General features: G+C 44.8%; 2 protein-coding genes across 2 annotated transcripts in view; one reads left to right on the plus strand and one right to left on the minus strand.

The window, feature by feature from the left end:
- Positions 1-16,010, minus strand: part of LOC109422535 (semaphorin-5A) — a 789,414-nt gene that overhangs the window by 2,213 nt on the left and 771,191 nt on the right. The window contains exons 5-9 of the mRNA XM_062858058.1: positions 13,497-14,210; positions 11,833-13,439; positions 11,566-11,733; positions 11,350-11,505; positions 11,080-11,285 (exon numbers count right to left, since the gene is read on the minus strand). Of these exons, the coding sequence (XP_062714042.1) occupies positions 11,080-11,285; positions 11,350-11,505; positions 11,566-11,733; positions 11,833-13,439; positions 13,497-14,210 (2,851 nt within the window). The remainder of the gene's footprint in view (positions 1-11,079; positions 11,286-11,349; positions 11,506-11,565; positions 11,734-11,832; positions 13,440-13,496; positions 14,211-16,010) is intronic.
- On the plus strand, positions 249-4,653 carry LOC134290849 (uncharacterized). The gene is made up of 2 exons (XM_062858061.1): positions 249-753; positions 971-4,653. Exon 2 carries the CDS (start codon positions 1,363-1,365, stop codon positions 4,333-4,335), a length of 2,973 nt encoding a protein of 990 aa, XP_062714045.1. The 5' UTR covers positions 249-753; positions 971-1,362; the 3' UTR covers positions 4,336-4,653.

Genomic DNA, 16,010 nt, shown 5'->3' on the forward strand with positions numbered 1-16,010 from the left:
TCCGTTACCCATGAATATGACCATGATTAATCACAGTCTACGTAACGCAACTAAAACCGCAGCTCTGTGTTTAACAGTTACTGAGTGCCATCATATCGGATTCATACTGCGTATCCGCCGGAAACTGTAATTCGGATGCGGATAGGTCCATAATGGCGGCAATATGGATGACGATAAATACTCAGTCCGGGATTGGTGTCGACATCTCACGAGGACTTCGTGTTCGCCAAGGTAAACGGAGTCTGTTTTTGTATGTAATGTGTACTATGTAACATCTTGACTGAATACACCTTAGCGTGTATTCAGTCATCATCAATAATCATTAACGCGAGCAAACGGCCGCGTAAGCGTATGCGCAGGATCGCACGCAACACTGCTGTCAATCATATAAATATCAATAAACAGAGCCGTTTGGTTCTCTTCATCTTTGTACATCAACCGATCAACAAGTGTTATCTTTATCTCCAGAAATCTCCCCCTAAAAGTTGTTATACAAAAAGTGTATTAATTTAAAGAATCGGCCTGCTGTAGTTCCTCCCGTGAGCTGTTTTAAAATAAAGTTAATTATTGGTTCCGGATCACCGGATGCAAAAGTGGCGACGAGGAAAACTGGTGCGGCGGAGCATTTTTCGGCGTACTCGGACGGCTACACGGAGCAACATCACCCTATCATCCAGGATCAGTGCGGCGGCGGCGGCGCTGATAGGAAGTAATTACGGTGAGAACGACACGGTGCACAGCATAAATCCCGAGGTAATAAAGGAAAAAGTGAGGTGATAACGGGGGCAAAAAAGTGATTTTAGGTGAAAATTTGTTAATTCCGGTGGTGTGAAAAGTGTGAAACGCCATTTGCTTTTGGTGGCATAGGCCGTGCGGGAACAAAAAGAACAATCACCAGTATTGTTATTCCTTTTATTTGCTAGTTCTTTTAGTGAAACGAAACCATTTTGTTTTAATTATATATTAACAGTGCCTTTTCTTCTATTTCGGAGGATAAATTCACAGCGGGTGGCCATCCGGTTGTTTCCGGGTGCTGCTGGTTCCTTCCCGCTGGGTGGTGGTCGGATCGTTTCTTCCCGCCGGGTGGCGATTGGTGCCTGATTTGTGGACATCGTGGTAAGATTCACATCGATCGGGTGAGTAACGAGCAATTTTAGTTCGATTTGATTTTGAAGATTTTTGCAATCATATTGATTGTGTGAAACTGTTGTAGGAATTTTGACGTAGGACTACGCTAGACAAATTTTGATTGTTTTGAAAACTTTTTAACATTTTTAAACTTTATTGATTGCAATTAGTGTTGTGAACCTGTGAAAGTGTTTTAAAGACTAAACTAATGCTTTTTGCTGACTTTTGGCAAATATGTCGTATGTGTTGAATCCTAATATTGAACCTTTCCGCAAAGGTCAATCTTTTTCAACTTGGATTAAACGATTAGGATATCATTTTCGAGTCAACAAGGTCAATGACGATCAAAAGAAGGATCAAATGTTTCTGTTAGGTGGAGATTACCTTTTTAGTATGGCGGACAAATTGTATCCGACCGAAGAAATGTTAGACGGAGTGTCTTATGAAATTTTAGTGCAAAAGCTCAAAGAAAAAGTTGACAAAACTGATTCAATTCTACTACAAAGGCATCATTTTAGTATGAAAGTGCAACAGCATGGGGAAACTGCAAGTAATTTTATCTTTTCGCTTAAAGCTTTGGCGGAATATTGTGAATTTGGTGACCAAAAGAATCGCCTTATAGTTGATCGCATTCTTGTTGGTTTAACTGATAATTCTCTTAGGCATAGACTTTTAACTGAAGATAGCTCAAAATTGACTTTAGCACAAGTTGAAAACATTATCGCTTCATGGAAAATGGCGAATATTCATACAAAAGTTTTGAAGAACAATGACAATTATGACTTAGTGGCTTCAATTTATAACAGATATGCTTCTTCTAATGGAAGACAATTTGCTGAACGAAAAGTAAGAACAAGTCCCAAAGGTTTTCGTGGTTCAATGAATAGTCGTTTTGGTTTTCAATCTGCGGAAGATCGTTATAACGTAACTAGGTCAAGATTTCAGCATCCTAGGCATCGACATCCACCAGCTGGTACAATCCATAGGCGCAGAAGAATGGACGACACACGATGGGCAATGGAACAACCAATCTGTGATTACTGCGGACGAAGAGGACACCAGCGAAGACAGTGCTACATACTGAGGGACAATTTGAGCGATGAAGAAGTCAGCTACATTCCTGAGGCGGTTACCGATGACACAAATGGACTGTCCGAGGAAGTTGATAGGCTAATGACCATCGATTGTGGTTCGGACGGTAGTGATTCAGGAGAACTAGAGTGTATGCATGTTTCTTCCATTGAAAAAAGTGATCCCTGTCTATTGAATATCTCTATTGAAGACAATCCTGTACAAATGGAGGTTGACAGTGGTTCCTCAGTTACAGTGATGGACAAAAATTCATTTAATTCTAAATTTGACATTCCTTTATCAAAAAGCCTAAAACAACTTGTAGTGGTCAATGGTTCCAGATTAAAGGTGTCTGGAGAAGTGGAAGTTAAAGTTGAACATAATGACAAAATAGCAAATTTACATCTTTTAGTGATTGATTGTGATTACCAGTTCATTCCTTTACTGGGTAGACCATGGTTGGATGAATTTTGTCCCAACTGGAGAAATTTTTTTGGTGATTTGATGCCAGTGAACAATATTTTGAAAAATCAAAGCAAAACACTAGTTGCTGATACAAATTCAAACTTTAAGGACATAGTTGTCAAGAATTCGACTAAAACTGTAAAACATTTTGAATCCGACTTGATTTTAATTCGTGAAGTACCCATTTTTGAACAGTTTTATGACGTTCCCTTTTATTTTCGGGAGATTATTTTCAAATGTGATAATAGGTTAAATACAGAGAAGTCAATTATTACTATTGAAACAAAACCTCAAGCAACTGCTAATATTTTGGACAAAGTTAAACAACCGTGCATTTCAACGCTTGATTTGTTGAATGCAGTGCAAGCCTTAAACAACAGTGCTGCCTTAATGGGTAATGCTGATGTTTGCTTACGATTTCGATCAATAGTGTCCTTGCCTACGAAATATGATCGAGAACTGCAAAAAATCTTTATGTTTGAGAACAACTTACCGGTTAGCTTTCTGGATATTGCAAATCAGACAAAGCGTTATACATTTTTATCAAAGCTTTCAAACTTTTTACACCATGGTTGGTACGCTGACATTGAACAGTTTGTGGTTGCTTGTGGACTTTGTGCAACTGTGGCAATACTACCAAAACTAAACATTAGGACAAAAAGCAAACCTGCCGAGACACCATTTAGTAAGAAACACACAATTCATTTTCGTTTCAAGCACAATGCCTTCTTATTGTTGGTGAACAGTTTCTCTAAATGGGTGGAGGTAAATAGTATGAGGAAAATTTTATTAAAACTTGCTGATTGTTTTGGATTGCCAGACTTATTGTCGGACAAAGGTCTCTCGTTTAACACGCTATCAAAATTCATAACTAAGGAAATACAAAGCATTAATGTAACTAACAAACATTACAATCCTGCTGATACTGGCCAGGAAAAGCTGCGACCTATGACATTTTACTTCAAGCAAGAAATTGTTAAGTTGTGTGTGAGAGACCGGATAACTTTGAAAATTTTGACGTTGAAGGTTGAATTTCCTTCTGAAAATGTACTTGGCTGTTTAGTATTGATGGTTACCAACATGGTTAACCAAAACAGAAATTATCAGCTAATGCTGATACTACTGTTTCTACTGTTTTTGAAAGCAAATCAATACTACACTGACGACATTACATTTATGGTGTGGAGTAAGCAAAACATTCCACATCTACAAGAACAATGGGTAATTTTTTGTTTCTCAATGCGGATTTCTGAAAACTTATTACAGATCCTGGTAGATACCAAAACGAGATCAACCGCTCATTCTACTCGAATTCGGATCGTTGAAGATGGACGAGAACCAGAGCTGTCAACACGGTCGATACGAGTGGTCGAGACTGGTCGGTCAATGCCGGCTATCGCTGAACCTGATAGCGGAACCGTGGACGGAGATGATATCCGGCAAATACCGGATCAGAGTGATATTGAAGGAAGAAGAAAAAGTTATATATTAATAGAGCATAGAAACGTGAAAAGAAAAGCCCAGTCGGAATCGGTAGTGCTTACTGGCCTACCCCGGCGTTCGAGAAGAACTAGGAAAACTATGAGACAAAAAGTTCGAATATTTTTATGTTTTTTATTGAATTATTGTTCAAGCTTTTGTAAGAGGGAAGAGCTAATGTGTACTATGTAACATCTTGACTGAATACACCTTAGCGTGTATTCAGTCATCATCAATAATCATTAACGCGAGCAAACGGCCGCGTAAGCGTATGCGCAGGATCGCACGCAACACTGCTGTCAATCATATAAATATCAATAAACAGAGCCGTTTGGTTCTCTTCAACTTTGTACATCAACCGATCAACAAGTGTTATCTTTATCTCCAGAAATCTCCCCCTAAAAGTTGTTATACAAAAAGTGTATTAATTTAAAGAATCGGCCTGCTGTAGTTCCTCCCGTGAGCTGTTTTAAAATAAAGTTAATTATTGGTTCCGGATCACCGGATTCAAAAGTATGTATGGCAGTAGAGTTGACAGAGCGAAAGCCGCATGCATCTGAAGTGATGACGGACGCTGAGTCTACGGTTCGTGGATAGCTTGCTACATGAATGCTTCCAGCGTTTCGTACACCTGGTCAGGGCATATCGAGCTACGAGAGCGCAGATGAAGGAGATGGATATCATTTGTCACCTACTGTTTACCTTGGTGCCCTAGTTGTAGCCAGTATTTTCGACTGTAGTGACGGCCATCGAGACCATGTCGAAGGACAAGCTCAACATGCAAAGCGTCAAATGCAAACTGTAAGGCACCCTACAGACCACTCAAACGGTTTGACCAACATTGACTCCGCCCCCAGGTTGGTGGTTGAGTTGGTGCTGTGTTTGACCGTGTGTGATGCTGTTTGACGAACCAATTTGGCAGTTCGTCGAACCGATTTGACGGTTGACGGTTTGGTCGGCAAAAATCAAACCAGTTTGATTTTTCTCAAACCAACGGTGGGCGGAGCCAATGTTTGACGAACCGATCGTACCGTGTGTAGCGTTGTTGCACAAACATAGTGCGATTTCAAATGGGAGAAGATGTTGGTGCAACCAAAGTGACATGTTGGTGCAACATGAATTGGCAGTTCGTCATACGGTTGCAGAAACATTCGCTTGTTCGACCAACATGGGGGCGGTGGCAATGTTGGTCAAACGGTTTGAGTAGTGTGTAGGGTGCCTAAGACGAGGAGGTGAAGTATTCTATGAAAGCGAGGGGAGACAAATGCAGCTTACGACTCCGTATTCTCCCAAAACTAAACAGGGTCGCAGAACGGAAAAACAGATCTATGCAAGAGATGGAGGATGCGAATTTGATCAGGCTTTACTGGGGGGAGAGGCAGTGATGCCGGCAGCGTACTTGCAAATCAGGCTGCCAGGCTGGTGGAGGAAACATTACGAGTTGTGAAGTTTACATGCATATTCCTGAGGAGAAGCTGTAACAAGTGTCAGTGTAACGTCCAGTATTGATGAGATTTGTCGCGTGTAGAATTCGTCGTATTTTGAATATAAAAGAGAAATCGTTAGTATTAAGGTTCAGTGTAACGTCCAAATAATCCCACAATATACAAGGCGACGCTAGTTCCGCTAGCCACCTCCAGGTTGCACAGGACTGCACGAATGGGTGGCCATGGGAGTAGCAAAATGGACGGCCATGGAAGGCGAACTGTGTGGCCATCATGAGGAGGATGTACGGCGGGTCAATGGCCAAAGGTTCGGGGTCAACGACCAACTGATCATTAACCTGGTGATCTACATAGCGAACAGTTGAAGAGCGAAGACATTTGGAGAAATTTAAACAATAGTTGAAATTTGAAGTTGAAGTTAAGGAGCAGAAAATGATACCGAGAAAAAAAGGAGTGTGAAGGAATACTGGATTTACAGGTAATCTACTGCCCAATGACCCGTACGGGACAGGAGGAAGGTCCGCGAGAGGCTGCAGTCAACGAGAGAGCGAAAAGGAGAAGAATTGCCCGCCCTCTGGCCCAGAAAGGAGAAAGGAACCAGTGCACAGGCGAAAGGAGCGGAGTGAAGGCGGTGCAGTACGCGGGGCCCGAAGAAAGAGAGAAGAGTAAAGAACATAAGGTAAGACTAGTCCTTAAGAAAGTGGGAGGCGTCGTTCAGTGTTAAGGACGGGCGCCAAGAAACTAGTTAGGAGAGGAGAGTAGAAGAGGACAGACGCCAGGAAGTTAGGAGGAAGGAAGTTAGAAGGGGAAAAGTAGGACGTCAGGAAATGGAAATAAAGTGTACCTCAGACCAACTACAAGTGTGTTCATTTCGCGGAGTGTCACGAGCGTCTTGCCGACTCTGAGGTTTGAAGACGGGGTTTCGTTCTTGCTGGGTGTAACACGGCCCTTGCTCAGTTACAAAGCGGTCAAAGTTGGACCAGAAAGCCGTAAACTTCGTCGGGTATAACGCGGATCACATGGGATACCTTGTGATTCCTTGATGAATCTACGAACCGTATAACTATTAGTCGTGTTGCAAAGTTTCTACAGCCTTACAATGGTTCGGAACATGACCTGCAACAGGAGGAACTTGGCGTGTTCTGCGAGGAAATAGAAATAAGAGCTAGAAGGCGGACGTGATAGTGACAGCAGATTCGAAGGGTGGGACAGTGCCTCGGACGGATCAGGTGAAGACATGTTTCTGGGTTTCGACGAAGCAGAGATGGACAACCATCCCTGAACGAGAACTCGATGATCATGCGGACGCAGCGGAACCACAAAGCGTAGATAAAGACAGCTTACCTAAACGGAACTTTAGAGGAGGAGGTTCTTGTGCGCCAGCCTCCGGGTTATAAAGCTACTGGCCAGAAGAGTTTTATTTGGCTGATCAAGAAAAGCATCTACGGGCTTAAGCAGAATGCCAGATTTTGGAACCGAGCACTGCATGATGTACTGATTCAACTGATTCAAATTTGAGATGGCCGACTGTAACTCGTCAAAGACGCCGATGGAAGCTTAATATTTGAGCGTAGATGAAGAAAGTTTTCAGCTAGTGGACGTTACCAACGAGACACCGCAGTCTGGTTGGTGGATTTGTGTGTGTCGCGGTCAATGCCAGGCCAGACATCGCAGTAAGCGGTGCTATTCTTGGAAGGAGTGTGAGTTGACCAACAGAACGGGATTGAGAAGCAGCAAAGCGTATAGCAAACAGTTCAAACTCGAATTCAGACCAGGAGATGAACGAGACCTATTTGGCTATGTAGATGCCGACTTAGCCGGCGACCAAAGAAGCAAAAGATCAACTACAGGATTCATCTTCTTCGTTGGGTCTGGGCCTGTTGCCAGAGTTAGTCGATGCCAGTCAAGTATGAGCTTGTCCTCAATGGAGGTCGAGTATATAGGGTTGAGCGAGGCTTCTCAGGAATTGATCTGGTTGCGGAGACTACTGAACGACATCTGCAAAGATATCAGTATGGCGACTACCGTCTATGAAGACAATCAGAGTTGCCTCACCTCCAAACGATCCAAGAGCACATATATACCAAGGTATCTGCGATCGAAGAAGCTTGAAGCTTGTCTACTGTCCATCTAACGAAATGGCAGCGGATGCGCTTACCTACTAGGTTTTCGGGTGAATCCACTTCAACTGTGAGACCTTTCGAGCTTTGGGAGAGCTGAAGCCGCAAATCAGCAAGATACGTCTCTTCGGCTGTCCAATGCTCATGTACGCTGTGGTGCATAATTGATCGGACAAACGCCGATTTTCATACAAAATGGCCAAGTTTGAGATGCTGTAACTATGGTTTGCTTTGGTGGATTGAGCTCAATTTTTGACACGGAACTACGAAAATGCGGAATTTTGTGTATACAAAGTATAAAATGTTTTCGTTCACAGGTCTGGGCGTGGCAAGGCGTTGAAAAAATTGCAAAAGTGATCGGACAGCGGCACGCGTGTAAATCAAAGGGGTACCGCTGTCCGATCACTTTTGCAATATTTTCAACGCCTTGCCACGCCCAGACCTGTGAACGAAAACATTTTATACTTTGTATACACAAAATTCAGCATTTTCGTAGTTCCGTGTCAAAAATTGAGCTTAATCCACCAAAGCAAACCATAGTTACAGCATCTCAAACTTGGCCATTTTGTATGAAAATCGGCGTTTGTCCGATCAATTATGCACCACAGTGTACATCCCAAGAAGCACCACAAAAAGCTAAGTGCGAAGCTCTGGAAGGGGATCTTTGTGGGGTACACGCACCATGCGTGGGGTCCTGTACCGAAGAAGGTAGTCCATGCGTGGGATGTAGATTGCGTTGAAATTGATGTGGTCGTGAAAAGCCATAGCAAACCTCATACCAGGCAGTGGTTTCGACTCGGAGTACGACGATACCGGAGAGGGTTTAGAAACTTTTTGAAGGAAGTTGAACCGCTGCCAGTTAACAACACGGATGAAAAACTGAGATAGTAACGAACTGCTCCGATGTGGTACGAAACTCGAGTATGTGAGTTGCGCTTTGAATGCAATGAATTAGGTGGATAACCTTCTAACCAGTGTTGCTGAGACTAAGAAGCGGGTCGATTGGAGCAGCTGTCAAGCTTGACTTCAAGTTGAGGAACGGTACGTTACAGATCAAGTGGAAACTGAACGAAGAGCCTCATCGCTATAAAGCTTGTGGCGAGAGGTTTCAGTCAGATGGCTTTGATTATTTGGAGACTTACTCGAACAACACCGTTTGACACTCTGCGAACGTTGTTGGCCATGGCAAACCATAACAGGATGATGATTCACCAGTTGAATGTGCCTACGGCTTTCCTCAACGGGAGCTCGATCCCATAGCGCAGCCATAGGTATTCGAAGTAAGCTGCAAGGACTTGGAATAATCGGTTCGACGGCTTCATTCTACATCAGCTTGTGGTACACCTTGTACTTGATCGTGTACATGGATGACGTGACCACCGTTGAAGCGAACATGAAAATTGGGACGGTGAAGCGATTGTTTGGCAACGGAGTTCAAGATGGCCGACTGAGTTGATGTGAAGAGCTTTCTCGGGATCCGTATAGAACGTGACGAGAGAGGTAGAGTGAAGGGAATTAGCCGGAAGCGGTTCTTGCAAGATTCGCTCCGAAGATTTGGCATGGATGATTGCAAGCCAGTCTCAATCATCGTGGCGTGAACTGAATCTGCATAAAAAAGATCACAAGGGCATTACGGTCTCACCCGTTGAAATGTTAAATGTAACCAAGGTTAGAGACAGAGTCAAGGATCAGTTCCAGGATGTCGAGCCTAGACTGACGTTATCAAGATGTTTTGTTATAGCAGATTATGGGCCCAAATATGTCTATAGAAGAAGCTCGAGGATATAGGGTAAGGAGTCACAAGGCAAACATAGTATGAACATGAAAACATAACTGGCAATAAAGGAGTGCAAAAAGGAGACGTGTTAAACATGGATGATGGTAGTCATGCTGTTCATCCACTAATTGATTGAAGATAGTTAAGAAAACATACCCGAATAAAACGGTATCATACATAAGCCATACGGGCTATCATTTTCTAATTATTCGTGTTATCATAAACTAGATTATAAATCGATGATACGATGAATCATATTGATGCTACTTGCTATCATATACGAAGTTTTAATGATAGACCGAATGGGTTGTTAAGTATCGTTACCATTTAAAAATGCCATTTTTCTCGAACAAAATTTTAGCAATATTATTCATATTATGATCGCTCTATCATATTTTTTACGATACTGTGTATAATAAAAATAAAACGGAAATATTTCATGAAATATTCTTTATCGACTAGAAAAAAAAATACACCCCTGCGAGCATTTGCTGAGCACTGTCAAGTTTTTGTATCATTATATGAATCGTTGTTTTCATTTGTGGTGATTTTTTTAAAGTTTGCTGGATCTCTGGCTCGGGAATCGAACCGTGTTATTGATGTGCTTGTTCCTTCTCGCGCGGTGTATCCGTACTAGACCAAATTGAATCGTCGGTCGCGAGTGTTTGAAAGTGGTAAAACTGAAAACCCTGTCGAGTTCGTGCAATCTTCCTTCATCACTTTTCACTATTGGCCGCATCGGAAGGTATGTTTTTAAGTGGTCTCCAGTGATTTGCTGGTTGCAACTGGTCGCTAGAAACATTAACGGCAGCAGTTATAAGCCGTCGTAACAAGAACCTAAAATTGTCTCCACCACAATTGTGTATTTTGTGCCTACAAAGTGCCGGATTTCGCTCCTCAACTCCCTCAAATCTTCTGCAAGTGGCATGTAACCCCAAAGTGACTGGAACCTGCGACCGGCAAAGGCTTTTGTTTTGAAGCTCCGCTGGTGGTGGTCGTACATGCATTCAAGTAAAGTAGATGTGAAGTGTTAACCCATTTTTGTGCCTAAAATTCCAAACATCGGCATTGAAAATCGGATGACAATGCAGACTATCGTGATGACCTCTTGTTCCAACCATTAAATACTAAATATAGTGAAAAAATAGTCAAAGACATTATTTTTGTCGCTGCAAATTTGGGTAACCTTATTATTTAAAATGATTTGATTATTATTCAACGTATAATTATTATATGTTCAATAATACTTGAACAATTCTAAATTGTTGAAATTTTTCAATCTCTATCATTTTATCATTAAACTATAACTTCTTGTATAGTTATTATTGCACCAATGGACATCGTATAATATGAACGATGCCATGAATAGTATTTTTCTATGCGGGTAGTTGGATAACTGTTAGAAAGCCGAACAAGATGAAATTCTGGTTGCTCTTATCAGATACGAAGCAGGAGCCTCAATCGATCAACCGTGAACATAAGCAGATATGCGAAATGAAAAACATGGTTTTCCGGCGAAACTGGTTAGGGCGACACGCTTTATAGCGTTGCAGAGACGTACCTAAGCAACAAAGTTGATCATACATGTACTTACGTCTTTTGTCGGCAGCGAAGAGTACTGATTCGGGTAAGATCCGTAGCATGGTGAACCCTGGATCGCTTTGATGCCTTTGGTTTTCTTCTTCATCAGGTGTATGGTGATGAAAACGGTTGCAGCACAACAAGCGATAATGACGAACACCACTATGACCACAATCACCGCTACCGAAGAGGTTCCTGCTGTCAGGGCGTGAGAAATTTCTGTAAAAAAAAAATCGGGGTCAGTTTTTCTTCCGAAACGTGCCGTAACACCCGCAGAGCTTACCATTACTTATTTCCACCTGGCACTTGCGAGTCTCGCGATCGCTGCCCTGACACATCTTTAGATCCGGCGTCTGTATGAGACACTTCCTGGTTCGAACCTTCTCGTCGTCCATGTTACAAGCGGACCACTCGCTCCACTCACCCCAACCGAGGAATGCTGAAATCAAAGCGTTGCTCAACACTCAACCAGTTTCGATCTTACAACTAGGTGACTTACAATCACAGCTGGGCATCTCGCAGGTATCGTACTGGGTACTTTGGCCCTCGCAGTCATTTCCGAAGATCACGTTGCCCGACATCGATAGACACTGGCGCGAACGGGTTCTCGTTCCAAGTCCACAGGATACCGAACACGGAGACCAGTCGCTCCAGCAACCCCATTCACCTGTAAAATTAATCGGTTCTGTATGAGAAACTATCACAAACAAGTTTAGAAATAGATGTCTGAACCATTCGCTCTTACTCAAACTTTTGATCACCTTACCTTTACAGGGCTGCGTGTTGCAAGCCCGTGCCATTTTGTTGATTCCGTCACACTCCCCGCCTTTCTCACACGATCTCGTCCGGAACTGTTGGCCACCGCCGCAGGAAGTGCTACAACTATTCCACGAGCTCCACTCACCCCAACCGTCTTCGTTTTCGCTGGCACCGTAACCGGCGCCGTCACTGGATCGCTGACAAGATCCATCCGCGTGGCAAACCCTCGTTTCCTCCTTCGGGCTGATCTTCAACAGTGACGCGTCCGCAATCGGAGCTTTGCACGTGTACCTGAATCGCTTCTCCACGTAGCCTCCATTCGGTAGGGTACCGTTGGACACCGTCAGCCACGGTGTCCACGCTCCCGTTCGCTTCACATCCGGACACTGATGGGTGTTGCAGACCTCGTAATCCAAATGACATCCCGGGCACTCCATGCCGCCGTTCTGTGGTGTCGGATCGTCACACTTCCTTCTCCTAATGCGGTATCCTCCACCACAAGGCGCGCTGCACTCTCCCCAGACTCCCCACGGACCCCAACCTCCATCGATCGGTGGTTGTTTCGGAGCCGGGCACGGCGGCAGATGGGAACAGTAGATCTCTGCACGGTCTGGGCCTACACAAACCCGACCGCCATGAGCGGGCTTGGGGTTACCGCAAGTCCTCCGTCTGGTCTTGACCGCCATTCCGCAGGTTTGCGAGCATGCCGACCACGCCGACCAGTCAGTCCAACCGCCGTGAACCGTACAGTTGGTAACAGCTATGCTCATCCCCGTGCACGATCGGCCTCCATTCTTAGGCGAGGGATTGTCGCACGTCCGTGTCCTGCAGAGGCAAGAATCTGCGTTGGCAGCAATGTCTTCGTTGGCATTAACCGGGTTAGCTTGTCCATTCGATTGTGCACATTTATTCCAGTCGGACCAAGCGGACCACCCGCCGTCAACGGGAGCAGTTAGGACCGGACACTCCGTAGCATTTTGTATCCAGTATTTGGCCAACGTGTCTCCGTTAGGTGCGATCGTACAAGCTTCCTGGAGCTCGTTCCACCCACAGTAGGGGTCCATCGAGTTCAGGCAGCTCAGTCTGGACAGGTGACGATTGCAGTGGTGCGAGGATATTCGGCTTAAGGCCGTGTCCGTGCCCACATACAGAGAGTCCGTTTCCTTCACGTACTGAATGGTTCGGATCTTCGATTCGCTGCTTGTTTCGGGTCGCCAAATCTCAACAACGCACGTCGTTTTCGTGCGTGGTAGAACGGAAATCTTCTTGATGAGACCTGCGTCCGTTGCTACGTAGATCACGTGAACTCGCTCGTGGAGCTTGGTTGGAATGACATCGATCGCGATGTGATTGAACCGTTCCAGTTTGGTGTAGTGAAGAGGCTGACCGATGATCGGTTGAACGGCTTGATCCATCAGCTGATATTTGGACGAGTCCATTAACGATACATGGCGTGCGGTTGGTCCTGCATGGCATTCGAAGTGATCACGATGCTGAGCATCTTGACGATGCCACGCGGAACCCAGAGAATCTTGGTATTTGAATGCTCCGGAGAATGCAGTGTGGATGGCGGACATGTTGAAGGCGCAGATTGCCGATCCATGGATGCTGTTTCTGTTGGAGAGATATAAAGTTTACTTATCGTTCTACCTTAACCACATAAATACTTACTCTGGAGTCGTGAACGTCGCATACAGAACGCCTTCTTCCTGTGAATACACCATGCCTTGCACTTCGTTGAAGTAGAACGGATAGTCTCCCGGCAGGGAGCAATTCAGTCTGGCCTTCACGAAAGACGTCCAGTTGTCCTTCAATATCTGAGTGCCACCCGGATCGTTCTTGCAGATCCTGGCTATCCGCGAGTAGACGATTTTACCGCAGTTGATATACTCCACCGCTGCTTCCCTGAACACGAAGTACACAAACTCTCCATGCTCGAAACTGCCGACAAACTGCGGATCGTTCAACCACTTGGAGTTGTACTGGTTGGTCCGCAGCATTCGACTGCCCTCTTGCGTAACGTCCGCCCTCAGAATGGCCGGATCGGATCCAGAAAAGTCCGTCGTAGTACCCACGTACAGTTTCCCATTGTCGGACATGTGTGCCGTATTGTTCGCAAAAGGGCTGAAGGGGCACTTGGCCACGCCCTTGTCGAACCGCGTAACCGTAAGGTTTTCCATCTGCCGCCAAGAACAGTACGGACTGAAGGCGTACGTTCCACAGACGTACACCCGGTTGCCGAAGCTCTGCAGCACCATGATGTGGTTCCGGCAGGCTTCCTCGCTTTGGCCCTTGTCCAGACAGGTGTTGCGCATCGCCGGCGTTACCTCCCAGGGCATCTTTTCCCGCACGTCCAGGTGCAACGATAGGCGGTACAGGTTGTCTCTGGAATGATCAAGAAAACGGGGAGAAATGTGATTAGTTCAGATGAGGTTAAAGTGGCGTTAAAGTTTGGATTTGAATTTAAGATATTCAACAGGATTCCTTTTGAGATTCTTCCAGGATTTTTTTCTGGGGTTTCTCCAGGGGCTAGACCAGGGTTACCGTCTGAAGATCTCCCAGAATTCCTTCTGAGATGCATCTGAGCATTTGGTCTAAAGTTTTCCCCAGGAGTTCGACAAGAATTCCCATGAGTTCCCCGGGAATGCTTCAAGGATTACTCTGGGAATTTCTCCAGAATTTCCTCCAGGACTAGCTCGGGTATACCTCAAATAGCTTCTCTGCAGTTCATCGGAAAATCCTCCTGGAATTTCCCGAGAACTAGTTTAGGAGGTCTGCAGGCATTTTTCCAGGAGTTCCCCGAGGAGTGCTTCAGGAGATCTCAGGCATTTTCTATAGGTCCTCCGAGAATTCCTCAGAAATTTCTTCAGGAGTTTCTGGGAAATTGCCAAAAAAGTTCCTCGGGAACTACTCTAGGAGTTCCTCGGGAATTTTTGCAGGAGTTCCTCGGCAATTCCTGCAGGAGTTCCTCGAGAATTCCTCCAGAAGTTCATCGGGAATTCCTCCAGGAGTTCATCGGGAATTCCTCCAGGAGTTCCTCGGGAGTTCCTCCAGGAGTTCCTCGGGAGTTCCTCCAGGAGTTCCTCGGGAGTTCCTCCAGGAGTTCCTCGGGAGTTCCTCCAGGTGTTCCTCCAGGAGTTCCTCGGGAATTCCTCCAGGAGTTCCTCAGAAATCCCTCCTGGAGTTCCTCGGGATTTCCTGCTGGAGTAATCCGGGATTTCTCCATGAGTTTTTCGGGCATTCCTTCAGAAGTTTCTCGATGATCTCTCCATAAGTTCCCCGGAAATTCCTTCAGGTTCTTACTAATTCCATCTATCCAGGTTGTACAGATACATGTTCAGAGATTTGCTTACAGGAGTTGCTCGAGAATTCTTCCATGAGTTTCCTTTTGAATTTCTCCATGAGTTTCCCCCTAGAATTCCTTCAGTTGTTTCTCGGGTATTCCCCTAGGAGTGTCATGAGAATTCTTTCAAGGGTTCTCTGGGAATTCCTCCAGGAGTTACATGAATATTTCTTCAGGAGTTTTCTGGTCATTTCTCCAGGAGTTCCCCCCGAATTCCTTCTGGAGTTTCCCTAGCATTCCTCCAAGAGTTGCACACGAATTTCTGCAGGCAATTTCTGCAAATATTCTCCTGGAATTCATCCAGGAGTTCCTCGGGCATTCCTCCACAAAATTATTAGGAATTCCTGCAGATATTTCTCGAGCATTCCTCAAGAGTTCCTCGGGAACTCTTCCAGGAGCTCCTCGAGAATACCACTAGGAGCTCCTCGGGAATTCCACTAAAACTTTCTCAGGAATTTACCAAAAATCCCTCCTGTAGTGTTCTGGGAACACTTCAGGAGTTTCTCGGGAATTCCTCTAGGAGTTCATCAAGAGTTCTTCCAAGAGTTTTTCGGGAATTTCTCGGGAATTCCTCCAGGAGTTCCTTGGGAATACCTGCAGGAGTTCTTCGGCAATTCCCTCAGGAATTCTTCGGGAATTTCCCCAGGAATTCTCAAAAATTCCTTCAGGAGATCCACGAAAATTTCTCCAGGAGATCTTCACGAAACCCTCAAAGAGTTCCTCGGGAAGTTCTCCAGGAGTTCCTCGGGAATTCTTCCAAGAGTTCCTCAGGAATTCCTCCGGATATTTCTCGAGCATTCCTCAGGAGTTCCTCGGGAATTCCTCCAGAAGTTTCTCGAGAA

This window comes from Aedes albopictus, chromosome 3 (assembly GCF_035046485.1).
Source record: "Aedes albopictus strain Foshan chromosome 3, AalbF5, whole genome shotgun sequence".
Taxonomy (NCBI): domain Eukaryota; kingdom Metazoa; phylum Arthropoda; class Insecta; order Diptera; family Culicidae; genus Aedes; species Aedes albopictus.

Bases quoted from the DNA above. Each gene is read 5' to 3' on its own strand.
- LOC134290849 (XM_062858061.1), top strand. From the start codon at position 1,363: ATGTCGTATGTGTTGAATCCTAATATTGAACCTTTCCGCAAAGGTCAA.